Consider the following 26,505-nt stretch of genomic DNA (forward strand, 5'->3'; position numbering starts at 1 on the left):
TAACCAGGGATGCCATCTTAGTAGATGCAGAATAAATTAACCCCAAGTAGAGGTGGAGAGCAAGGTGCCCACACTGCCTCCTTCCCTGCCTCAACAACTAGTCTCTGCCTTTTAAACCTGCATGATATGAAACCGTGCTGTGCTGGCCAAGGAGGATTGTGTCAGAAGTAGGGTGGCACACATGACATGTAGACACATAATATATTCATATGTAACATAATAAATGTACATAAGTATCATACATATGTATATATAGGTAACCCAGACTTGCCCCACACCTCTGCACAAGCAGAGCCTAGGACAGGCTATTTGTTTCTAGACTATGAAGTTACAGTGGTTATTCATAGAGAAAGTCCCAATAAGGGTGTTCTCAGCATGGAGACTCCACATAGTCATTTTCCAAGCCACGGCGAAACCGTGCTGTTAGAGAACGGCTGATGACAATCACCCGGGGTGCCATGCAGTCCTCCCTTCGGTGAAGAATGTTCCAGATGAGCATCGCAGCCGCCAGTGTGGCCAGAAGGCAGGCACCAATGTTCAGGTAGCAAGACCAAGATAAGTTGGTGTAAGGACCAATTCTGTAGAAGGTCACCAGTCCGATGACCAGCACAAAGCCTACAGAGAGGAGAGAAAAGGTTAATAGCTTATATCTGAGCCCCCTGGAGGCAGGCTGTGCCCTTGTCCTTCAGTGCTGTCCTCCTAGGATGGGAGCTGGGCTACTTTGTGTCAGCCTTTTTATCTCTTGCAGCCTTTGCACCTGGAGGTTGTAGCTAGGCTATAACTCTGGGTAGTTGCAGAAGACAGTACTGAGGGTCCTCTCCTATCAACCTCTGGGCATTAGGCCTGCTCTTCAGGGTCAGTATGGCTTCTACAGTAGCCACACCTGGAAGGCGGCTTTCCCAGCCCCAGACAGAGCCAGCCATCATTTTGTTAAACCGGTTCAGTTACCTCTGAGATGTTTTGGGTTTTTTTGTTTTGTTTTGGGTTTGGTTTGGTGTTTTTTTTTTTTTTTTTTTTTTTTGGTTTTTTGAGACAGGGTTTCTCTGTGGCTTTGGAGGCTGTCCTGGTACTAGCTCTTGTAGACCAGGCTGGTCTCAAACTCACAGAGATCCACCTGCCTCTGCCTCCCAAATGCTGGGATTAAAGGCGTGCGCCACCACCACCCAGCTTACCTCTGACTTTTATAAGTGCTTGATTCATTTGAAGCAAAAACAGGTAGTTCTTAAATTTTATATAAAAAAAGACTGCCATTTGTTGGTTTAAATCCCTGTTGGGGAGTGCATCAGAGGGAGTGGAGGTTCCCTCTTCTCGGATCAGGGTAACCTAGATCCCACACCCAGCAAACACAGCCAGGTTGGGGCCTGGCTCAGGACTGGTTTTGATATGTTTGGTTTCCTTTAACTTCTTAAGAGAAACATCCAAGCCGGGCATTGGTGGCGCACGCCTTTAATCCCAGCACTCGGGAGGCAAAGGCAGGTAGATCTCCGTGAGTTCGAGAGCAGCCTGGTCTCCAGGGCGAGTGCCAGGATAGGCTCCAAAGCTACACAGAGAAACCCTGTCTCGAAAAACCAAAAAAAGAGAGAGAGAGAGAGAGAGAGAGAGAGAGAGAGAGAGAGAGAGAGAGAGAAACATCCAGGTTCAGAATTCCCCCTCCCCCTGTCATATCCCACCTGCCTGTGCTCTGCTGCTGTTTTCCCTTCTGTGCCTTTCTTCCTCTTCATAACCTGACACTACATAAAGGGCAGGAGAAGTTAGTCAGGAACTGCCAGCTGGTTAACATGTGCAAGTGAAGAGTGATACAAACTGTCTTGATTACTGTTTGTTCATTTGCTTTTATGTCTAAATCTTACTGTGTAGGCTAGGCTGGCCTTGAACTCTTGACCGTCATCCTGTTTCATCCTCCTGAGTACTGTACCACTAATTTTGGCTCTCACTAAGTCCTCTCTTAAGGAATGACAATGGCTTGATCTTCTTGGTTCTTATAAGAGGAGCATCTCAGTTTTCTGCTCAGACCGTGTCAACTAGGATATGAGGACACAGTTGCTTGATAAAGAAGACAGCACTGGGAGATCTGTAGGTCTTGGTGGGTAGAGGCTCTGCCATGCTGCTGCCTAGAAGCTGGTCCTGGAAGACAGCTGCAGGGACTCACTAGGTCTGGGAGATTATGGGGCTCAGCTCAGCTGTAGGAGCAAGAGTGAAAAGGGCAGGGCAGAAACAGGCCTGGGGAAGGTCAGAGGACACAGGGATCCCATATTGTCCCTACCACAGACCAATCCTACTTCTTCCCCAAGCAACACCCTCCTCCAGCCTTCTAGCTGGGTCTTTCTTGTATGCAAAGTGCCAAACTCTCCCATCACTTGAGTTGGTCTAGGTCAAACACTAGCCCCTCAGGTTTATCCAAAGCTGGTTTATCCCGGAGCTCTGATTACGTAGAACCCCTGCTACTGTCCATCTACAGTCCTGAATATTGACATCTGTAGGTTGTGAATGTTCCATTCACTCACAAAACCACCACTGCTTCCCTTGGAAGACAAAATCATGAGGGTCCTGTGTGGTCCCAGAGCAAAGAGCAGCATCAAGACAGACAAGTCAGGGACAGAGACAGAGACTGGAAGGATGGGGGAACAGCAGCTTTGACTTCTCTAAAACATGGCCGTTGTTATCATCACTGGACCTTCCAGAAGTAGAAACTGAAAAAGTTGCTTTCCCCTATCTTGTCCTAAATTATTAAACTTCATGTCCATAATAATTGTGGTACTTTGTGGAATTTTTCATACATGAAAAGCTATTAAAATGTGTGTTCCAAGCTGGGTATTGTGACTCAAGTCTTTCATCCCAGTACTTGGGAGATAAAGGCAGGTGGATCTCTGAGTTCAAGGATAGCCTAGTCTACATAGCAAGTTCTAGGAGACAAACACACACACATACTCACTGCATTCCATTGTACTGACAGCTTACTAGAGGCAACTTCCCTACCAGCTTCGTGCTATAGAAATTAATGTTAATAGAGTAAGCAGTTGGAACTGGTGTTCTGTCTAATGTATGCAGAAATGCTTTCAGACTGTGTCTTCATTCTCATGTCTTTGGACATGTTTAACAGCCAAAGGAATTTTTTATGCTTGTTTCAAGACTGAGAAGAAGTTGAAATTGAGGCAGACTGGGTACACAGGTTGCCAGCTGGTGTCTTCTAAAATAATAAGTGATAAACAAAGAAGGATTTAAAACAAAACCAAGCAGAAAGAAAGATGCCAAGAAGGTGGGCAAGTAGGAAGAAACTTGGCCAATCAGCAGGAGCCAGTTGCTACCAAGTATCTAGCCACCTGCTCTCCTTTACCCAAGTTTCTCTTCTGGTCTCTGCATGCTAAGGAACATTTTTAGAATTTGAAAGGGCTGGAAAGGTGGCTCAGTGGGTAAAATGCTTGCCGTACAAACATGAGGACCTTAATTCAGATTCCCAGAACCCATATAAAAGCCAGACACTGCAGTGTGAGCCTGTAACTGTGAGGGATGGGGACAGAAGGGTCCTGTGGAAGGAGAAAAACACACATCACCAACCAATCTAACCAAAAGGGCAAGCTCCAGGTTCAGTGTCAATGACCCAGCTTTAGATCCTGTCTCAAAAAATAAGATGGAGGATCCAGTGAGGTGGCTCAGCCGGTAAAGGCGCTTGCTGCCCAATGACATAACCGGACAACTGAAATTCAATCCCCAGAACCCACATAAAGGTGGGAAGAGACAACAAACTCCACAAAAATTGCCCTATGATCTCCACGCATGCCATGCATGTGCTATGATAGGCACACTCCTACACACAATTATACACACACACAAAATGATATTTTCAAAAAGAGAAAGAGACTCGGGGTGGTGGTGGCACACACCTTTAATCCCAGCACTCTAGAGGTGGAGTCAGGTGGATCTCTGTGAGTTTGAGGTCAAGCTAGTCTACAGAGTGAGTTCCAGGACAGCCAGGGCTACACAAAGAAGCTCTGTTTCAAAAAAACAAAAAATTAAACAAAACAAAAAATTTCCTGGGGCTGGAGAGATGGCTTAGTGGTTAATAAGAGATTAATACTGCTCTTGCAGAGGACCTGAGTTTGGTTTTCAGTATCCATATTAGATGGCTCACAAGTGCCTGACACTCTGGACTCCTTGGGTACTTGTACTCCCAATGTACACTCCCAAATGTACAGATACACACACACATATGCGTACTTTTAAAATGTTTAAAAATCTTTTTAAAAATAGTTCCCTTTCCCCCCTTCTTTTGTTTTTGTTTTTTTTGTTTGTTTGTTTGTTTGGGTTTTTGTTTGTTTTTGTTTTTGTTTTTTTTTTGAGACAGGATTTCTCTGTGTAGCTCTTGCTGTCCTGGGTCTCACTTTGTAGACCAGGCTGGCCTCGAACTCACATGCTGGGATTAAAGGTGTGGGCCACCACTGCCCAGAAAAGTCCTTTAAAAAAAAAAAAAAAAAAAAAAAAAAAAAAAAAAAAAAAAACTTGTAGTAGTATTCTCTAGAAACTTGTTTTGATTAAAATTTTTGGATGACCCTAAACCTTCTGGTAAGGACTAAGGTGCATTCATGGGACTAGAAAACCTAGCAAGGAGAAAACAGCAAGTGTTGGACATGTAGGACAAAGAGACCTGCTTTAATCAAGGCTTTGCAAGAATAGTGTGCTATGGCCCTGGGGTCCAGAGTTGCACTTCCAGGAACATTCTAACATGAAACTCATGTAGTCGTGACCCCACTCAGCCTTCACCAAGATGAGCTCACTGGGGATGGCCCTGCGTGAACTGCAGATGAGCAGAGAGAAGGGATGAAAGTCTCAGATGTGGTGGCCCAGGAGGACATCACAAGAGCACAGTCAGTCAGTCTCTGAACAGTCCAAATACAGGCTCAGCTCTATCTCAGGCTATAAAATACACAGGCTATAAAACTGTCAAGAAAGTCTGGTGTAACTGGACCAGTGCTAGAGAGGGGTGACCTGGGGCAGGGCGTCTTGAGGGTCAGTTTTTCACACATCCCTGCTTTAACACCTCTGTATGGGTGTGTCACAATGAAACATGCCAGCAGATTAAGGGACAATTATGCAGACTCTGCAGGGACAAGCTCTTCCTGCTGCAAGGCATGCAGCAGGTAACCTGCCCTATGTGTTCTGTAGTTGTGCTGGCTGACACTGCAAATGACGTTGCTGCATCTGCTACCTCTTCTCACAGACCTACTGCAATTTTCTTAGAGCAAAACTTGTGTCTTCCCCACGTAAAAAAATGCTTCCTGATGCCTTAGAATGTGACTCTGCACTTCAGCATAGCGGCCCTGCCTGTTCTGACACCTCTTCCCCTGCCACCTGTGGCTTCCACAACTCAGCCACAGCGTTAGGAGGAGTGAACTGACTCCTCTTGTTCCTGCTACTTCATGGTTAGGAGAGACTTAGTTTAGAGTTGTGTCCATCCCTTGGCTCTTAGGTGCTTGGTCCCCTCTTACCACTCCGTTTGTTTCTATCTCCCCTGGTGCCAGAACTCCTCCATCCCAAGGACTGTCAGTAATTACTTGCTAAGTAAATAATTTGAGACAAATCACAGCAAATGCAAAACAAAATAGAATGGTGTGAACCTATAGAAAAGGAGTAAAGGGAATGCCCGCCTAAGCTTTTTAGTTACCCTTCTGGCCATGACTTAGCAAAGGCCATACTGGAGCTGACACCTTGCAGAAGCTATATAATAACACTTTGATTTTTTTTTTCCTCCAAGACAGGGTTTCTCTGTGTAGCTGTAGCTGTCCTGGAACTCATTCAGTAGACCAGGCTGGCCTTGAACACAGAGATCTGCCTGCCTCTGCCTCCCCAGTGCAGGGATAAAAGGCGTGCACCACCAACACCTAGCCTCTTGGATTTTAAGTGATGGTCAGAATTAGTCTCACGTGACTGAGCCACCCCTGCTGAGTCTCCTTAGGACCATGTTAGGCACTGCCCTGGAGCTCATGAACAGCTAATGTTTGTTCTCGGGTGATGAACCTACAGTTCTGTCTAAGGGTATCTGTCTGAGGAAGCTAAGAACTAGGTCCATTCACCCAAAGATGGCATTTGATGGTTTCTTACCATGCCAGGAGGTGTGATCACTGAACTCTGATTAAAAGGGGGGGGGGCACTAAGACCTTTGACAGATAGTCAGCATAGGCAGCAGACCAGACCAGCCTCCCAGTCCCATGGCAGCTCTCTGCAGGGCTCCTCTTTTGACAGCATAAGAGCTAAGCATATCCTAACTGTGAGGCGCCAGTATCCTTCCTAGTAGGGAGGGCATAAGATGCCAGATAGAAAGCAGCAGCTCTCCCTGCCTGATGTTTGCCAGCATCAAACTCACTTAACTGTTATTTTGCTGAATTGTTTTTCTTTTTTTTTTTAATGTTTTCTTTTTTTAATCATTTTCTTAAAATTTTTTTATTTTATTTATTTAGTATATAACATTCTGCTTCCATGTATATCTGCACACCAGAAGAGGGCACCAGGTCTCATAACGGATGGTTGTGAGGCACCATGTGATTGCTGGGAATTGAACTCAGGACCTCTGGAAGAGCAGTCAGTGCTCCTAACCTCTGAGCCATCTCTCCAGCCCCATGAATTGTTTTTCTTTTCTTTTCTTTTCTTTTCTTTTCTTTCTTTCTTTCTTTCTTTTTTTTTTTTTTTTTAGACAGGGTTTCTCTGTGGCTTTTGAAGACTGTCCTGGCACTCGCTCTTGTAGACCAGGCTGGCCTCGAACTCACAGAGATCCACCTGCCTCTGCCTCCCAAGTACTGGGATTAAAGGCGTGTGCCCCCCGCCCAGCATTGTTTTTTTTTGTTTCTTTTTCTTTCTTCCTTCTTTCCGTGTGTGTGTGTGTGTGTGTGTGTGTGTGTGTGTGTGTGTGTGTGTGTGTGTGTTGGGGTGAAGTGTGCAAGCTAAGCAAGTGCCCTACCACTAAGCACAATCTGCAGCCCTTCTTTTCTTTTCTTAGCCCCAGCATAGTATGTGTGTAAGCTTAATGTATTGTTCCCATTACTAGCTATACTATTTATCATGTACACAAACTAAAGTTTCAGAGAATGTATCTGCTTCCAGGAACACCTTATAAGATGAAAAAGCACTTATTGTACTGAGAAATTAATTAAAGAAATGTAAACTCAAATGCGCATGGAAGAACTGGAATAGCCCTCCCTCTATGTTCAGAAAATAAAAGTTGGAAGGTAAAAACTGTAGATCTGGGCCAGGTAGGTAGCTCAGTTGTCAAAATACCTGCAATGCAAATATGAGGACCTGAGTTCAGATCCCTCACAAAACCCAGGTTTGAAGAAAAAAAAAAAAAAAAAAGCCAGGCGATGGTGGCGCACCCCTTTAATCTCAGCACTCTGGAGGCAGAGGCAAACAGATTTCTAAGTTTGAGCCCAGCCTGGTCTACAGAGTGAGTTGCAGGATAGCCAGGGATGTAGAGAAAACCCTGTCTGATACACACACACACACACACACACACACACACACACACAGCTCTTCACCTTTTTCATCAGTAGTCATGGAAACCCGGTAGTATTTGGCCTGGGCTGGACTGAATGAGTTCCAGGTATCTCATTTTTCTCACTGGTCCCCAGTGGAAAAGAATAACTATTTAATAAAGTCTCACACTGGATGCTGATATGGTGGCATGAACCTACAATCCCAGCACTAGGGAGGCAGGGGATAGGAGTACCTTGAGTTCCAGGCCAGCCTGGGCTATGTATGGAGACCCTCTCTCAAACAAAAGCAGACGTTTTGCATATGACTCATTCTGTATAAAGATGAGCATGAGCTTCAGTTTTGTCATAGATCAACTTTGACCACAAAGGGGAAATGGAATAGTCTGTTCAATCCCAATATTGGGGGGGGGTGCCTTTAGGGCACAGGGAGCTAAGTGTACCAAGGCCAGCCCAGAGACATGTGTCCTGTAAAAGGGGGACCTGATACATTGTAAGAGGCAAAGTTATTATAGCATCCGGCAGCTCCTGCAGTCGGCTGCCATCTAAGTCCTACCCTGACCAACAGATTATGGACTAATGTATATGATATGAAGAAATCACCTCCTTGTCCCATGTGTCATCAATAAAAAGCAAACGAAAGCATGGGAAAGCAGAGACTTGAGTAGCTTCATGTATTCACTGCCTTGCTACATGAGCCCTTGTCTTGTCCTTTGTGAGAAGGCACCTGGAGTCAGCTGGCTCAGCATATTGCACTACAGACATTATTCTGAAATAAGGCTAGCTTCTACTTGTGGGACTTCCTATGCTTGAGAGAGGTAAGCCTAGATGGAAGGAGATGGACCAGTAAGCTGAGGTTGGCTTTCAGCTTGGAGTTCCTACTTCCATTACCCCTAAACTAAATTAGTCCCTAAAGGAGGCTCCCTTTCTCCTCTGTGTCCTTTCCCCTGAAGACTTCTCTCCCCCAGATTCTCAGTGATGTAATCAGCCTGTCCAGAAACCTACCAAAGGGAAGTGCTTCAGCAAGAACCCTGTTCTGCACATGGGATCAGTTCCATCTCTATGAAGTTGTGTTGCCAAAGCAAACAGCCTCTTCCTGTGCGATGGCCAGCGGAGGGCGGTGTGAATTCCAGCACAGTGGAGAGCGTCCCTTTCCTCTCTTTCTTCCTTCCTGCCTTCTTCCTGGGGCTTAAGCTTCTGTCACAAGGTCTTCCTTTTGGAATGACTATCAAACACACACACAGGTGGCATCAGAGGAAAGACACTGGGGCTGACCTCTGGTGCTCCTCTACAATTGAGTAAGCAAAGTGCCTGTGCCTGGGGGGACATGACTGGAGTCTAACAAGCATACTGACAAAGGGACAGTTGCAAACGCTGCTAGGGTTGGCATGTCCAGCATGTATATGCAACAAGGGAAAAATGCAAGCCAGGCCTCTACCTCTTTCATCACTAGTCTTGAATCCCCTGTGTTAAGAGACCCAGCACTACATGACAAAAAGCCAAATGCTGAGGTTGGGTGTGGTGATGTATGCTTATAGGAATCACTTAGAAGATAGAGCAGGAAGAAGTCCAGTTTGGAGACAGCCTGGACTATATATAGTGAGTTCCGGGCCATCGTGAACTACATGGAGAGCTCTAGGCTAGCCTGGGTCCCCTAACATGACTCCATCTCAAAACACATTAAGTGAAAAAAAAAATGTTTTCTTTGTTTAATAGCTGAGGTTGTAGCTCAGTGGTAAAGTGCTTGTCTTACATGCACAAAGCCCTGGGCTCAATTGCCAGAACAAACATACATACATACGTACGTACACAGATACAGACATACATACCATGTTGGAGAAGAGGAAGGCTTAGATTCCACCATAAAGGCAGTTGTGAATAAAGTAATTAATTACGAAATAACTTACACAACCCACATTCTCTAAGACAAATTGGTGCTATGCCTAGGACTTTTTTTTATTTATATACTGCCATTGTCTAAAGAGATCTGGAAATGGGTTATAGAAACCATATGGTAGTGCGTGTAGAAGAGGAGCTTTTAAAGGCGAATTCAGCATGGCCTTCAGGATTAAGCATCCACTGTCATTTCTGAGACCTTCAGCTCCCATCTCTGCCTTCCAAAATAAATGTAGAACTTTCTAACCTGGCATTCCATAGGGAGGATGCCATAAGCCCATGTGTGTATAAATAGTGCCACACTGGCATGATTAAGGAGATAGTGATGACCTCACCAGCCTGACCCTGCATGTAGTAGCCTCACAGTGGACTCCTTAGGCAGCAAGGCTCTAATGATGGCAGGGAAATTGTACTTTGAATGTGCAACTTTATCCTACTAAATCCTTGGCCCCCAAATATCTTATGCAGCTTAGTGAGGCCTGGACCACACCTTTGTGAATATTAGAGGAATGGGTAGGAAGGCCTACTCCAGAGGAAGTGATAGCTCACCTACCCAGAGTGCATGTCAGGAGAGCCCAGGTTCTGCGCTCAAAGGACACAGAGAATATACATTGAGAATGGTGTCTCCTCGGTGTGGGTGTCACCACAGTTTTAGGGAAGGGTGACAGCAGTGGCAACATTCTGAAGATGGTATACCTATGGATCAGAAAAGAATGTGCCCCACCTCATATTCAGGTGACATAGGATGAAGGGATTCAAACAGGACTTGGCAGTGGGCAGAGCCAGGTGTGGAACCTGTGACTTGTGCTAGAGCCAGCACTCTCTTTGGGACACACCTGAATAATTCAGAAATCCTCAAAAGCCATATAGCACTGAGGTGTGAACCCACCCCAGTCCCTTTCCCTGCCCCAGGTGCTGCATAGTGCCAGTGAAGAGCCAGAGGCCACACAAGCTTGCTCCCTTGACAGGCTACTCGCCCCTTTCCGTCCTCTGACTGTGCTACGTGGTGAGTTCCAGGCCAACCTGAGCTACATAGCAAAATGAAAAAGGGGCTGAGAGTGTAGCTCAGTGGTTAAGTGCTTACTAGCCTGTGGGAAACCAGCAACATTAAAAAAATCAAGATCGCAGACCATGGACGATGCAGCAAAGGGAAGAGGAGAAATAAAAAGTGGAGGAAATAGGAGTGAGCACACGGAGTGGGGACAGGAGCTCAGAGTGCCTCTAGTTGCATGGACTTCTATGGAGAGGCCAGAAAGACAACACACAGACCCAACATTTGGAGCCAAATGTTCAGGACCCTGGCAGGTTTGGCTTCTCATTGCAGCCCTCCTGCTGGGATCCTGAGTGCACAGTTGCTCTGGGCAGCGCTCAGAGGGATCCATGTGCTCTATCTTCTGGTTTTTTGAGACAGGGTTTCTCTGTGGCTTTGAAGGCTGTCCTGGAACTAGCTTTTGTAGACCAGGCTGGTTTCAAACTGGAGAGATCCACCTGCCTCTGCCTCCCGAGTGCTGGGATTAAAGGCGTGTGCCACCACCGCCTGGCAAAATCCTGACATTTTAAAATCTATGCTGTGCTAGTTACCACAGAAAGCCAAAAAGGGAGGAGAATGAGAGAAAAAGAAAGTGGAAAGAGCAAGACAGCCAGTGTGGAGCTGCCTGATGGTAGTGGAAATACTGTCAGAGCCGCCTCTCCTCCTTATCTCCCCAAGACTTTGGTTCAACTTCTCTATTGAACTCTGTCTTAGAACCTATCTCCCTGACAGACACACAGCATGCTGCTATCACAGGGAAAAGTTTGGGATTTCAGTGAGCAGTGTTGAGGGCATGGAATAGGGGTCATGAAGGAGTTTATCCAACTTTCAGGTGAAGCAGAATTAGACTTGGACAGTCCTTAGAAGACTGGGTTGAGTATATAAGGGTAAAACCAACGAGACTGCTGACAACCCATGAAAACAGTAGCTTCACACGGCTGCCCCTGATGTTGCTAAGAAAGGGTCCTCAGAGCTGCACTTCTTGCAGGGGAGGGATGGTCCTTTTACTAGGGTTGTGCTGAACATGGCTCTGGTGCCCAGAGATGTGGAGTGCATAGCAAATAAAAGCACAGGCATGTGGGGAGTTCCCCCCCCCCTTGAATTTGTTGCTTCTTCTGGTTGCCAAGGTTTCTCAGCCTCCGCAGTCAATTCCACATACTTTGCTCTTTCATTAGCATCTTCTTCCCCCATGCCCACCCACCTCGCCTCAGCACTGGGACTTGGGTCCGCTTGACAACAGGTAATAGCAGGCGTTTCCTCGTCCTGTGACAGGACATCCTGGCGCCCCACAGTCTCTCCCTGGCTTTAAAACAGACCCAAGCACAGGAAAAAACCCAGCTCTAAAATTAGCAGTGTGATAGAAGAAAGGCACATAGCTGCTCTCTGTACTGTTTGTCAATGAAACGAGTCTAAACAGGCCAAATGCATTTCCTTTTTGGGCAAAACAGACCTTTCAGGATGATAGTCAGCTGGAAGGCGCAGAAGCTTCCCAAAGTGCCCCAGGACCACCGCCCTCGTTGATCTGGCAATTTCCACTGGTCTCCACAGAGATGGTCTAACCTCTCCAGAGGTTGTGCTGGCCTTGAAATACTCAAAGTAGGGGATGTACTAACCCCAGCACCCTTCAGGGGGCCCTGATACATCCCTTCCAAGACTGCCAAAGATAATTGAATTTCAGTTAATGGAAGTTTTCCTCACTTTGATTTTTTCAATGAGTATTTGGAAGCAATGCTATTTTCCCATGAAACAGATGCTTGCAGGAAGCCATTGTCAGTACTGCCACCAAACCCTGGCAAGTTCTGATGGCTCCAAGAAAGAGTCTCTAGGATGTTTAACGAAGAAAGGCAGCAATCGCGTTGATTATCACACTAGCTGTAGTTCCACAGTCAAGAACTATAAAATAAACAACAATGAAAGAACTATTGTTCTTTTTCTTTTTTGCCACTAAGATGTCTTTTAATTTTTTTATTTGTTATTTTTGGGAGGAGGTAGTTTAAACAGGGTCTCACCATGTAACTCTGACTGGCCTGGTACTTGCTATGTAGAACCAGGTTGGCCTTGAACTCACAGATATCTGCCTACCTCTGTCTCTAGAATGCTGGGATTAAAGACATGGATTCCTAGCAAGATATCTTTGTAAAGCTCAGCCTTCCCTATGATGTTTTCAAAACCTTCCATTTCCTTCTTGAGAGGATGGGTTCAGATGGCAGAGGCCCTCACTTCAGTGGGAAGAGCTATTCGATTTGTACTGTTGATTTGTGTCACTAGAGAGCAAAGCGAGAAACTTCTAAACATGTCCCATGTTGTACATTCAGTGGTGAAGGTGGGACGAGGACAGGACTGACCCTCAGTCACATCTGCGTGTCTCATCTCAGTGTTCCTCATATCCAGTGGGAGTCACAGAAATGACCTTGTATTGCAGCTGGTAAACTGCAGCTGGCTCAGTGAGTGACTGGCTCACATTCACATTGGTAGAGCCAGGATACAAATCCAGCTCCCCTGCCGCTGAGTCCTGGGTTCTTCCACAGCCCTTCCCATTCTCACAAGCCCCCACCCCCACCCCTTCCTGCCTCTGACTGACCATAGGGAAGTGACTTTCCCAGGACCATTCCGCCACACTATTCTTAGCATTCAGGGTAGCAGGGTTTCCTGACTCCCACCAGGCGTTCTCTAGCACATAAATACCGGTCAACCTCATTCTGGAAACTGTTTCTCAAGAAAGATAAAGGCCCAGGATCCATTATTCCTCGAATGATTCACTTCGGACTTCCTGCCATTTCCCCTGTTAGGGGTATACACTGGACACAGGAATGGCTGGCATTCTAGACGAAAAAGGAAAGGTCGCCTGAGTGTCCACACCCTGCTCCTGTGCACCTGTGGGCCCTCATTTCTGTCAGTAGACCAAATAGCTGACATCCTCAGTGAGCTGCAACAAGCTTGAACTTCACCTAGTTGTTGATGATCCTAACAGCTCTGAGCCCACAGGACGGAGCAGTGGAATCCCAAGTCACAGGGAGGTGGGTCACACTTGGACAGTTGCCATGACATCTACCACCAGCCTAAACCTTCCATAGTTCTGTGGATCATTTCTTGTGGTAATACCACTCTTATCCTTTAAAAACAGCAAATTTTCAGCCAGGCATGGCAGTGCACGCCTTTGATACCAGCACTTAGGAGGCAGGGCGGGTGAATCTCTGTGAGTTTAAGACCAGCCTCGCTTACATAACAAGTTCCAGGCCAGCCAGGTCTACGTAGTGAGATCTTGTCTCAAAGCAAGCAAGCAAACAAACAAATAACAGCAAGTTTTCTCCCACATTGTCTAATCTTGCACACAGTATCCCCAGATCACTGTGCAGGTAGGTGGCTGATGCAGTACTGTGGCAGCTCTGTTCTCTGATGACCCAATGCCATGCAAGGTCAGGTTATGGTCTGCATCTGTGTTACAGCCAAGATAGGAGATGTATGCATGTATGGGTGGGCATTTGTTGTCTACTTGGGCTGTGTATAACATGTTTACATGAGCTTGTCACTGGTCATGAGCAAGGGTGTGTGCTGAGCCCAGGTCAGGCCCCAAGAAGCCTCACTTACAACAAAACCCTGCCTTCTTCTGTGGCCGTCAACTGAGTAGGCTGGGACAGGCTGGGGCTATCTCCTACCTCTGCCCAGCCATAAGCCAGCTCTTCACCAGCTGCTTCAAATTGGCATCAGGAGCATACTGACATACAGAAGGGCAAATATGGTATAGATTCTGTAGTCTTGGAAAAGCAGAACTCCTTACTTCAGTATGCTAAAACCACCTTTAAAACAGAAATGGGTTTGACAAATAAAAAGCCTACACTGTACCTCAAGCCACGCAGGGCCCTGGGTACTCTCCCTCCATGACATCAAAAAGGCCCAGCAAGTCTGCCTGCCTCACAGGTGCCACAGTGTGTCTAGTCCCCCCCCCCCCCGCGCCCGCCTGCCCCCCCTCCCCGGTACTCACTTGCCAGCTGGAATGCCGCAGCCATTGCCTCCGCCCAGCACTGAGACTCTGGTGACACCAGGGGCAGGCCCGTCAGCCCAAGGACGAAGGTTAGCTGGCCCACTGCAAGTGCGGCTGTGGCCACCAGGTTGCAAGCACGCATCATGTCAAACTGCACTGTGGGCCAAAAGGAGGGAAGAAGGCAGTCAGCATGGTGAGCCGCTTAGTAGGAAAGAGCCAAGTCAGATGGCCCTGGTCACACTCATCTTCAGTGATAGCCACTCCCTTTCAAAAAGCAACACAGACAGCTAGTATCTTCTCTCAACAGAACTTTCTGGAAGCACCTCACCTCCTCTGGAGTCTTCATGCTTTCCTGTCCTCTTCCCAGCCATTTAAGGACTCCCTAGCTTGACTGCAATGGTCACACCCCACCTGGGCTGGAATGCTCCCCTGTCCTTGGAGACTCTGTGTGTGTGGTATATGCATGTATGTACACATGGTACCAGAGTGTGGTAGACTTCCAAGTATGTGCACATGAAAACCAGAGATTAACATCAAGTGTCCTGTCTATTGCTCTCTAACTTCACATTTTGAAATAGGGTCTCACTGCTTCTGTTATCTCATCATTTTACCTAGAGCGGCTGGCTACTGAACTCCTGGGATCCTCCTGTCTCTGCCTTCCCAGTGCTGGGGTTACAGGCACACTCCACTACACACAGGTTTATTATAAGTGCCGAAGATGCAAATTCTGATCTTGCACAGCCAACAGTTTACTCACTGAGCCATCACCCTATCCCCAGGCTCTGTATTATCATGGAGACTAGAAGGGAAGTCCCGTCAACAGCAGAGGGTTTCTTGCTTTGGGTGGATACTATGGGTCCTCAGCTGCTGTCCCCACTTAGCTGTCCAGATATGCAAGAACTCATCATTGGTTTGGTTTTGGTTTGGGTTTTGATTTGGGGGTTTTGGTTTTTTGTGGTAATGTTGTTTTTATTTGTTTGTTTTTGAGGCAGGGTCTCTCTACATTGCCCTGGCTGTCCTGGGAACTCACTCTGTAGACCAGACTGATCTCTAACTCACAGATCTCCGTCCTCTGCCTTTCAAGTGCTAGATTAAAGGTGTGGGGCACCAAACCCAGTTTAAAAATCAGCATTGTTACCTCTCCTTCCTATAGGCAAAAGACTTGAGCCTATAACCTTAAGTGACATTACTGGGCCTCTACCAACAAAGGACAGTGCAGGAACCAGACCTGGGTCTGCTGAACCCAGGCCCTCACCCTACATGCCTCTAAGATCCCATGTCCTTCATTCTACTAGCAGCTAGAGTGGTGCTCCAACCTTTGTACTTGCCTTCCCCATCCCCTCTACTCTCTCTATATATTTTTGTTGTTGTTGTTTGTTTGGGGTTGTTGTTGTTGTTTTGGGGATAGGGTTTCTCTATGTAGCCCTGGTTGCCCTGGAACTTGCTCTGTAGATCAGACTGGCCTTAAATTTAGAGATCCACCTGCCTCTGCCTCCTAAGTGCTGAGGTTAAAGGTGTATGCCACCATGCTCAGCTTGCCTCCCCTTCTTTTGCTCTGCCCCACACCCTGGTCTGAAGAGATGGACAAGGTAGAGTGTGGTCGATGAACTGTAGAGGGAGAAGGCATCTGCTCCAGAATTTTGTTCCTCCCTCGAAATTAAATGTCACACCAAAGCCCATACTGTGAGATGGTAGCACACAAGCACGCTGACTTTATAGGCCCAGGTTGCTCCCAAGAGCAACAGCAAACATATCACTGGACACTGCTAGGAAGCAGTGAATGCACATAGGAGGAGTGTCCAGCCCAGCCTTGTGTTCTTTGTCTTGTGGTCTAGCAGTGATTAGGGAATTCTGATCTACAAACTTGTTGCAGATCAGTGTTCACCTCAAAGCAGGCCTCGAAGAATGGAGGTGCTGTTGTCCCCAATTTTGAAAGACTGATTTTCAGAATTGGGTCACAATAAATGTTATCATCAGAAACACAAGAACTGAACATGAAAGACCTTCTGAGATCCCTGAAGAACCTGTACTCCAGGATTACTGTTGTATTGTCTGTCTGCCTCTGTGGGCAAGGAAGGCATAGAGTCTGGCCATCTCATGCACAAGATGAGTGGCCTCTTTTGTGTGAACCAGCAAGTAAGGCCCTGCTTTTAAAGACCTATAGATCCTCTGTCCCACTGAGAGGCAACCCAAGGCCACTTCACCTCAGTGGGCTTTTAAATAGCCAGAAGGTAACTTTGAACCATTGCCACCAATATTGACAATTCTGTTTGGTTTGACCTAAGTGTTTATTGAAATGCAATATAGATTTACCAAATAGCTCAGAGCTCTCAGGCTCGGTGTCTACCTGTCCTCTCAGCTCATGTGGGTTCTGTATCTGGGCACATAGTGAGCACTTCTGCTAGGACTATGGGCACCTCACTGTCACTCTCCGCCATCCAACCCATTCCCAAAGCCCCACCCTCGCAGGTTCCCCTCACTGCACAGCAAAGCCAGAGTCTCAAGTCTCCTGATTCTTCCCTGCCTCTAATGACCCAACCTAGTAGGTGACTATGTAGAATAGGGTAGAGCCTATGAGAACACATAGATAGGCCTGGAGGTTAGAATTCATAGGCTTCAGAAGTCTTGTCCAAATACCCAGAGACCTCTGTGCACTTTTCTGTTCTTGGAAACTGACTTTGTCCAGCAGTCAACATTCTTACAGGTGAAGGGTTAAAGTGTCTTGGGCAACCCTGGATGAGAAACATCTTATCTACATGCTGGGCCAATAAGCATGTGGGATGGTGCGAAGAACTTACTTAAAACCCCGTACTGGCAACCATGAAGTGAGGTCCCTTTTCCTTCAGTCCTTTCTCAGACCATGATGGCAATTCGAGAGAAGCCATCTTAACACATGGACTGAGCATAGACTTGGAGTGCTGTGACATGTGACTGCCATTCCGCCTAGGGCCCTGTGTGCACACTCCATCTTCATGCTGGATGGTGTCTGATTCCAGCTCCTTTCAGGGTCATGTTTGTATTTAGGCTATGGAGTCACACGGCGTCATCCAGGGGTTTTGTGCCACTTCCTGCCACCAAGGGTCAGTCTGTCCTGACCATTGTGTTTTAAGCTACTTCCTGTGCAGAGAACTCAACTGTCATTTAGAACTTGGGGGCCTCTTCTAGGTCTCAAGCCTTTCTAGCTTGCCACCTCCAATGTGGGCACAGCACAAGCAGGTGTAAACGCAGCGAACCTTGTGTACCGTGTGCATGAAGAGTTGCATAGATGTACAAGATCTTACCGGGCAATCCAAACAGCCCATGCATCTGCTGTCCCACCAGCCCGAGGTGCCGCTAGACCAATGGCAGTTGCCACTCACTGGATCCTTCTTTCCACACTGGGAATCCAAGCAATTGCTTCTCCCCTGCATTACTCACAGCAAAGCCACCAGCCACCAGTGGGCCCTGCCTCTGGTGACTGAAGACTCAGAGTAATCATCAACCAGAACGCAGATCCCCGAAGACCCTAATGCAGCTGGGTGATGCTTCAGGGGCGGGCATAAGGTAGGGTCTGGCGAGATTGACCAGCAGGTGAAACACTGGCCACAAAAGCCTGACAACCTGAATTTGATTCCCAGAACCTACATAAAGGTGGAAGAAGAGAACCAACTCAAAAAAGCTTGACTCTGACCTGCAGACAGGCACCATGGCATGCGTGTGTCTGCACACACTGCATGAGTGTACATGCTAATAAAAATAAACCTAAGAAGAGGGAACTGGGATTGATATGTAAAATAAGATTGTTTCTAATTTAAATTTTAAAAAGTTAAAAAAAATAAACCTAAGTTATTTAATAAAAGAGCAAGAGATGAACTAGGGTCTGGCAGTCTTGGGGGGGGGCAGTTTTGAGACAGGGTTTCTCTGTGTAACAGTCCTAGCTGTCCTAGAACTAGATCTGTTGACCAGAGATCGACAGTACATCACAGAGATCCACTTGCCTCTGCCTCCCAAGTGCTGGGACTAAAGGGATGCGCCAACACTGCCTAGCAGGTCTGGTCGTCTTAAGACTCCTGATAGGAAACAGTCGGTCAGGCATGTCCCTCAAGGTATAGGCAAAGCTTAAAATAGACGTGTGTGATCTTGGACTCTAGAAAGATGAGGAGGTAGGAAATGTGCCTTGTGCAGAATGGTTTGATTTTTTTGAGGCCCAGGGAGTGTGGTTTCAGGGTCTAATGGCTCTGACCTCCCACAGCAGGGTAAGACTTTGTAACAGGCAGGTAGTGGCTGGGGTTCAGTGGCCACCTCTTTTGATTTGCTGACTGCACCTCCCTCCTTTACAGATAGCCTGATAATGACCACACACTGCAGGGGGCTCAGCCCCATTCTGTGTGCTCTTGCAGGATGCCCTGTCCACTTGGCAGGCTCTGCACTCCAGAAGGCTCCCTCTGTAATCTGGAAAAGCATTCCTGACAACCTATACCAGCCTCATTCTTCATAATGCTCTGCCATCTGTACACTGGGCTTTTTGGTGTTGTTGATTTATTTTGTGTGCATGTGTGTATGTACCTATATGTATGGGGTGTGCACATGTTCACACATGTGTTGGGGCATGTGAGTGTGGGTGCAATTGTATTTGTATGTACATGTGTATGGAGACCAGAGGTTGACATGGGGCATCTTCCTTGGTCACTTTCCAGCTTATATACTGAGGTGTCTTCACTTGGACCAGGAGCTCATGTGATCTCCAATTTACTCCCCTGTCTCTGCACCCTGGGCATTTGAATTAGAGGTGGGCCATGACATCCGCCTGGTATTCCCATGGGTTCTGGAACTGAACTCTGGTCTCTGTGCCTTCACCTTCACAGTCAGCACTTCGCCCTCAGGCCTGCTCCCTAACTGTTGTGTGGTTATTTTTACCCTATATATCAGGGCTTCTTTTTTAATTTATTATTTTATTATACAGGTATCTGCCTGCATGTATATCTGTGCACAGTGTATGTGCCTAGTACCCACAGAGACCAGAAGAGAGCATGGGAGTCTCCTGGTACTGAGTTAAAGGTGGTGTGAGCCACCATGTGGATCTGGGAGTCAACCCCAGGTCGTCCCCGGGAAGCATGTGCTCTTAACTACTGAGCACTTCCCCACCCCAAAGGGCTTCTCCCACTCACAAGCTCTGTCTTCATTTTTGTTTTGACAGTGTTTCTCTGTGTAACAACCCTGGCTGTCCTAGAACTCACTCTGTAGACTAGGCTGGCCTCAAACTCACAGAGATGCGCCTGCCTCTGCCTCCCAAGTGCTCAGCCTCACAAACCTTTTTTGTCTAAGAAATTGTTTACATATCTCAGGTATAAGGGTGGGTAAAATAGGAATACAAGCCAAACATTTACTGATGATAAATCATAAAGACATTTTAAAATAATTCTCTGGTATACATATAATTTTACCATTTATTAAAGAGAAAAGCAAAAAAAGACAAAAACAAATTTATATACTAGTTATTTGTATACTAGTAAAGAATTATACTAATTCTTTAATTGATAAATAATTAAATCTTGCCTGGCATGGTGGCACACACCTTTAATCCCAGCACTTGGGAGGCAGAGGCAGGCGATCTCTGAATTCGAGGCCAGTCTGGTCTACAAAGTGAGTTCCAGGACAGCCAGGGCTACACAGAGAAACCCTGTCTCAAAAAACAAAGAATTAAATTTGGTTGAATATTTAGTGCTATAGGATGTAGAGCATCTTCATTTTTCAGAGTTGATACAATTCTGATTTTTATAAACTATTTGTTTACATTAACCTATTTATTGGGGGTACAGCATCTCATAGAGGATGTGTAAAGGTCAGAGGACAGTTTTCAGGAATTGGTTCTTTCCTTCCACCATGTGGGGTGGAAGGATCAAACTCAGGCTTAGTCTAAATGCTTTTACCTACTTAGCCATCTTGACAACCCCGTTTTTTTTGTTTTTGTTTTTTTAATTTTATTTTAATTTCAGGGTTTTTTTTGTTTTTATTTTTGTTTTTTGTTTTTTTATCTTTCGAGACAGGGTTTCTGTGTGGCTTTGAAGGCTGTCCTGGAACTAGCTCTTGTAGACCAGACTGGTCTCGAACTCACAGAGATCCGCCTGCCTCTGCCTCCCGAGTGCTGGGATTAAAGGTGTGCGCCACCACCACCCCTAGTTTTAGTTTTTCAAGATTGGGTTTCTCTGAATAGCCCTAGCTGTCCTGGAACTCACTTTGTAGATAGGGCTGGCTTTAAACCCAGAGATTCTCCCAAGTGCTGGGATTAAAGGTGTGAGTCACCACTGCCTGGCTCTTTTTTTTTTTTTTTTTAATTATTTAGCTATTTTTATGTTATGTGCATTGGTGTTTTGCCTGTGTGTAACTGTGTGTGTGTGGGGGGGGGTGTCAGATCTCCTGGAACTAGAGGTACAGATAGTTGTGAGCTGCCATGTGGGTGCTTCACATGAATACATATTACAAGATAGCAGAAGTTTGGTTAAAGGGGTTTCAGAAATTGTTAAATTCTGTCAGAATCCGAAATCAAAATTCTTTTAATGATTTTTTTAAACAAAACTCAAGCCAGCAAACCAAAGTTTATAAAAGAGGAAAAATAGGCAATGAATGAGTGGTGGCTCACATCTTTAATCCCAGCACCCAGGGCAGAGGCAGGCTGATCTCTCTAAGCTTGAGATTTGCTTGGTCTACTAGCAAGCTCCAGACCAGCTGAGGCTATATAGTAAAACCTTGTCTCAAAAAAGAAGAAAGAAAGAAATCAATTACTATAATTCAATCCAAAGATGTACCAATTTGATACATACATGCTGAGGAATGATGATAGGAAAAATATTTAAAATCTTTGCTACTCATTATGAAACAATTGTGTTTCTGTAAGAGCAGTTGTGTTTCAGCTAGTGATGAAAATACATACAGAGTCTCAAATTGAGCTGAGGTGTTTCAGGCAACCGTTGTTGGCACTGTGATATGAGAACGCAAAACACAAGGAAGTACCAAGTGCACACAGTGTTATGTTCAGGGCCAAGGTTCTAATAAAGTACCCAGAACCACAGGTGAACCCTGCCCAAAACACCTCAGATTCATTGTCCATTAGATTCAGATTGTTGAACATTCAGAAACTTTTACTATTGCCAGATTCCCTGTGATACCCCCCACCCCACCCCACCCCACCTCCCCCCACACACACTAACTCCATATGGGAACATGACCTGCAGTTTAAGGAGCTGTGACTTAATACTTAATGAAGAGACTCCGCTACTTCAAAGTGGAGTGGAACTGGAAGATGTTGCAGTGTGATGTTAGCAGGAACAGACTAACAGGCACCCCAAGCTTCATCTTGAAGGCCAGGAAAGGAGCTGAATAAATGACAGAGCAGGTTGGAAGGAGAATGACCCAAGTGGTTTACTAAGCGGTATGCACAATAGGTGCAGCGAGGCTTGAAGACTGGCTGGCTCATGGAGCCAGGAAGAGTATGCAGACAGACTGCTGGCCTGTCCTTCTGCCCTCTGCTCCCCATTCTGTTGTCTTCCTCACCCTGACTTCCTGGAAGCTTGAGTCCCGCCATACCCCATGACAGACTCTGCAAAGTCATTCACTCCCTGACTGAATGAGTTCCCCTTGAATCAGAGAGAGTTCTGCAGAGCCCCATCCGGCTGAGAAAGAAGCAGTCTCATTGAAGCGGCTGACCCCCACCCACCCACCCCCACCCAGAGGGCCTGTATGTACAGCCTAAGATGTCTCAGTGAGCAAGCACCTGGCATAAATATGCCTAGTCAAGCAGTCTATCAGGCCAAGTGTCCAGCCAGCCAGCCTATCTAGGTGGGAATATTTTTTTGTTTTACATGGCACAAGATGTGTGAAGATGCTCAGGAGCTACCTAAGAGCAGGAGTTGAGGGCTCTCCCTTAGTAGCATAGAGGTCCAGCTGATCTGTGCCAGGGTTCAACTTTGTGTTCATTATTCAGGTGCAGCCTAAGTTCAGAAAAAGGACTAAGGATCCCTGACCAAGAACAAAAGCTCTGAAAAGTGAGGCAGAGAAACTGAGCACCAAAGAGCGAAGCTAAACCTGGGTTCAACTAGTCAAGTTGAGACCCCTGGTCTCTGACTCCCAGCTTCTCTGAGAGAAGAGAGTCCCTGGTCAGTGATAAGGCCCTGGGTACCATTTAACAGAATGGCCAACTGGCAAAAAAAAAAAAATCCCCATAACCCTGTTGGGGAGGTCCTAGTATGACATAGGAAAGACATGGGGGCCTGAGTCTGACCTGTGTGAACAATGTTCCTCTACAAAGCTCTCATGACATCTGAGAGCACAGAGCCCTTAGACCAGAGTTGAGAATGTCAGGAATGCCCTCTGTGTTTATTCTGCAACTCAGGCTAGTCCTTTGGATGTTTGCAATCAAAAAGCATTGAGTGACCCCCAACTCAATGTATTCTGCAAGCAAGAACTCATGGCACAGGACTAGCAGGAGGTGGCCCTACCAGATGGCTCTGCCAATGATGTCTGGAAATTCTAAGAGTGGCCTATCCTGTACTTGTGCCCCAGTGCCCTAGGCTGCTCCTCATAATGAAATTGTGAACAAGCCACACACAGTGTCAGCCCTGTGACACCAATGCCCATAGTGCACTGGAGGGTTTATAAAGTATCACTGCTCAGGCATGAAGGATGTTACCCTGATGCCATCTATCTAGATGGCAGAATTTGAGCAGCTGCCCCTCCCCAGAGGGTTGATTTCTAGATCCACTTGGGTCACATGGTGGGGTTTTTCATGAAAGTCTCAAGATTGGTCACAAGTCTGGTTTTAAATGGTAGCAAGTCATCATGCAGGCTGGGGATATAGGTCAACAAGGGTGAGGGCAACAGGCATCACGGCCATGTGGTTCCCATTGTCTCTGTCTATGAAGAACAGTGTGTGAACTGACTTAGTGGTTGGCACAAGTGGGGAGCAAAGCTCATGGAGAGGAGATGAAAGGGAAGAGACCAGCAGCAGCATCTTTACCTCCAAGCCCCTGGGCACAAAGCCAAACAGCCCTGTCCCCAGCCAGGGGGTTAGGGACCAGCTTCCCCTCAGGAAATGCTGACTGATGGCTGCTTTGTTCCTATTGCATTTCAGTCTCAATGTGTGTTCGACTGTGTTAGCAACCAGAATTATCCATTTAGCCTATTTTCCAAAATTTTCATCCTGTTACTTAATATCAAGAAGCTTTTCAGTGTCTTCTTGTTGTTTGAGCAATAGTTGCTGCTCAGATTCATTGAGGATGAGCTACTTACAAATGGCATATTAACTGCATGAAGTGTTTGTTCGTTTTTCTCCTTTTAAGACAGGGTCTCAGTGTGCACCCCTGGCTAGCCTTGCTCAGCACCCGAGTGCTAGGGTGACAGTCATCCACTACCAGCCCAGCTTAGGGAAGTATTTTTAAATAGTCTTGGGAGCTCACCAGGTAGAGCAGCAGGCTCGCATTTGGTGGGAACCTGAGGAAGGCATAGGTTAGAGGGAAAATGTGGGCTATTCAGGGCAGGAGCAGCTGTGGCTGCCATGCCGACACATAGATGTGGGCGGGGCAGAGGTCATAGAGGCCCTGTGTATTCCTGTGAAGAGAATAGGCTTCAGAAGGAGGAGAGTGGGAAGAACTAGGTGTTGTCTACACAAGATGCTCCTGGATGCACCAGCTGGAGCACAAAAGGCAGGAAAGGGAGACAGTGCTGTATACGTTTCACAGAGGACAGCTGGACTGTCCAGAAACTTTATGGTCCAGAATAGAATTGGCTATTCTCAGAGTCTAGTGATAAGTATAAGGCAGGAGCCCCAGCCTACACCTGGCCCCACCCCAGGAGACCTGGGCAAAGCCATGACCTGTATGAGAGGCTTGATGGAACCTCAAGGTTACTAGCTTTCCTGCCTAGCCAGAACGGTCATGGAATGCAGAGGGAGAGCTAGACACATGACATGAAGACCCAAGTCCAGCTGTTTGGCCTCTCACAAGACACCCAGATTCTGAGAGTGCATTCATGTGCTTTGATCTTTCTCTCAGTAAAAGGCTCCCTGCCTGTCAAGGCCTCAAGGAAAAGGCTGACCTACCCCCATTATAAGCCTAGGTACCTCTACCTATGAGATGGGGGTGCTGTTCCCCGGCCTAGCTTGCAAACCAACCGTTGGTCAAGATCAGGCTTGAGGTGGTTGCACTGGGCATTTCCAGAAATTGCACTCAGGATTTCCAGAAAGTCCCTTGATAACAATGAGGCATGGATGCCCACCTAAGTCTCATGCTTTCTAAAGATCAATGTTGTCTTCTGACAGAGCTGTCTGACCTGTAGCCTCCATGGCAGTTTGTAGTCGAGACCCCTTGTCAATTTTAGGGTGGTTGTCATCTGGAGAGAACTTGCATATTAACAGACATGCCTATTTTTAGATAGTATCTTCATATTTATACAACCCTTGAGTGCTATTTTAAGTGAAGTCCCCACTCCCAGGGTAGTATATAGACTCCAGGACAAGAAAGCTGGAGAAGGAAAAGGCCACCATTGGGGTGGGGGAGGTAACACTGTGTGCCTTGCTACCACGGGCTTCCCCTGGTCTCCTAGACATCCCAGCCAGAGTCTCCTTCACTGGCCTAAAGGCCCTGACTACCTGAGACATGCAGACGGAACTCATTCACATGTTCTTACACTTCTCGTTTAACTCCTTCTTTTAAATCAAGGAACAATGTCTTGATTTGATCAGCATACCCATCCATCTTTCTTCCTTCAGCCACATATAGTGGCAGAGAAAGAGCCTCCAGCCACATGAATTGAACTCCTGTGAAAGAAGCCCATCAGGGATGTTATGTGGCATTGCTTTTCAGGGTGGGCATGAGGCCCAGGTTCCGTGACACCACCACTATCCTGAGCACAACCTCCCCTCCCTAACCACCTGAAGGTGACAGAAAAATAAGGAGACTTACGTTTGACGGTGCCTCGAGACTCCTGGAAACCTGCTGACTCAGAGCCCCATCCTAGCACCTCACAGTCATGTGTGTCCACCTGCCCAGTTCGGGCCCCAGGGCTTGTGCCTCCCTTACCCCTGTCCACCAGCCAGCAGGACCTCCACAGCCCCACACTTCGCTTGCGTCCATCCTCCAGCGTCTGGTACACCCAGTTGGGGGTAAAGGCTGCTGCATTGTTGAGGATGAGGGAGACAAGGGCCACCAGCACAGCTGTGGCCACAAGTTTCTGGACAGTCATATCTGACTGCCAGTACTGTCTATCTCGGAGAAAGTCCCAAGTCCAGGTCAGCTGCTGTGCATCCAGAGAAAGCCGAGATGCTGCTAGGTGTAGCTAGAGAACATCACCACTCATCCTTGGGAAGCTATGCAGCAGCTCCAGCCAGGCACATGAGGATGTTGGCGGTATGGGGAGAAGCCCATGGGATAGGTCCAAGTGAGCTGCTCACAGCCCTGCCTTATCCTCCCTCTTGAACCTGGAGCAGGGACAAGCCTGTGCTGAAGAAGGTTTCCCCAAGACCCATTCCAGGGAGAAATCTGGGGCACCGGCCACACCAGCGAGAATCCAGAGTTGTTAAGTGGGCCGTCTTCTTTGGAACAGAGGCCAGGGAGGCTGTATCCACAGTGCTTCTTGCCTACAGCAGTAGAAAACAAAGTAACTCGGGAGGCAGGCACAGCATGGGAATCAGCCGGTCACACTCCTTAGAACTGCCTGTGGGAGCCAGTCCGAAGAGAGCAGGGTTGTTGAAGCAGTGTGGGTTTGGCCACCTCTCTCCTGCTTAGCCTGTCTTGGTACCTCTGCCACAAATGGCAGGTCCTGGAAAGCAGAATGTGTGCTACAAGGATGTGTGTGCGTGTGTGTGTGTGTGCGTGTGTGTGTGTGTGTGTGTGTGTGTGTGTGTGTGTGTGTGTGTATGCGCGCCTGCGTGCGCGTGAGCTCCCGTTTCCCTGTCTCTCAGCAGAGAGGAAATGGTTGTTTTTGAGGCTGTTTTTGGTGAGCAGGAGGGCGTAGCCAACTGCAACAAATAGCAGCCCTGCCACAGAGCCAGACACTAACAGGATGCGCTTCCTAATGGGAATGGCCTGCTCCAGCCCACCCCCTGGCTGCCCCTCCCCACCTTCCTGTCCCATAGGGGTAGTCAGGGA

General features: G+C 47.1%; 2 protein-coding genes across 4 annotated transcripts in view; one reads left to right on the plus strand and one right to left on the minus strand.

The window, feature by feature from the left end:
- Ift140 (intraflagellar transport 140) overlaps nucleotides 1–26,505 on the plus strand; it is an 84,692-nt gene that overhangs the window by 42,287 nt on the left and 15,900 nt on the right. The gene's annotated exons all lie outside the window — the stretch shown is intronic.
- Nucleotides 188–25,990, minus strand: Tmem204 (transmembrane protein 204). The gene is made up of 3 exons (XM_027425029.2): nucleotides 25,321–25,990; nucleotides 14,387–14,542; nucleotides 188–615 (listed from the first exon to the last, which is right to left on the minus strand). Exons 1-3 carry the CDS (start codon nucleotides 25,598–25,600, stop codon nucleotides 371–373), a joined length of 681 nt encoding a protein of 226 aa, XP_027280830.1. The 5' UTR covers nucleotides 25,601–25,990; the 3' UTR covers nucleotides 188–370.

This window comes from Cricetulus griseus, chromosome 7 (genome assembly GCF_003668045.3).
Source record: "Cricetulus griseus strain 17A/GY chromosome 7, alternate assembly CriGri-PICRH-1.0, whole genome shotgun sequence".
NCBI classification, from domain to species: domain Eukaryota; kingdom Metazoa; phylum Chordata; class Mammalia; order Rodentia; family Cricetidae; genus Cricetulus; species Cricetulus griseus.

Excerpts from the sequence above, each read along its gene's own strand:
- Tmem204 (XM_027425029.2), bottom strand. The coding sequence starts at position 25,600 with ATGACTGTCCAGAAACTTGTGGCCACAGCTGTGCTGGTGGCCCTTGTC. Across the intron at positions 14,543-25,320 it reads GTCTCGAGGCACCGTCAAAC|TGCAGTTTGACATGATGCGT; the intron begins GTAAGTCTCCTT and ends TTTGGCCCACAG. Across the intron at positions 616-14,386 it reads TGCGGCATTCCAGCTGGCAA|GCTTTGTGCTGGTCATCGGA; the intron begins GTGAGTACCGGG and ends TCCTCTCTGTAG.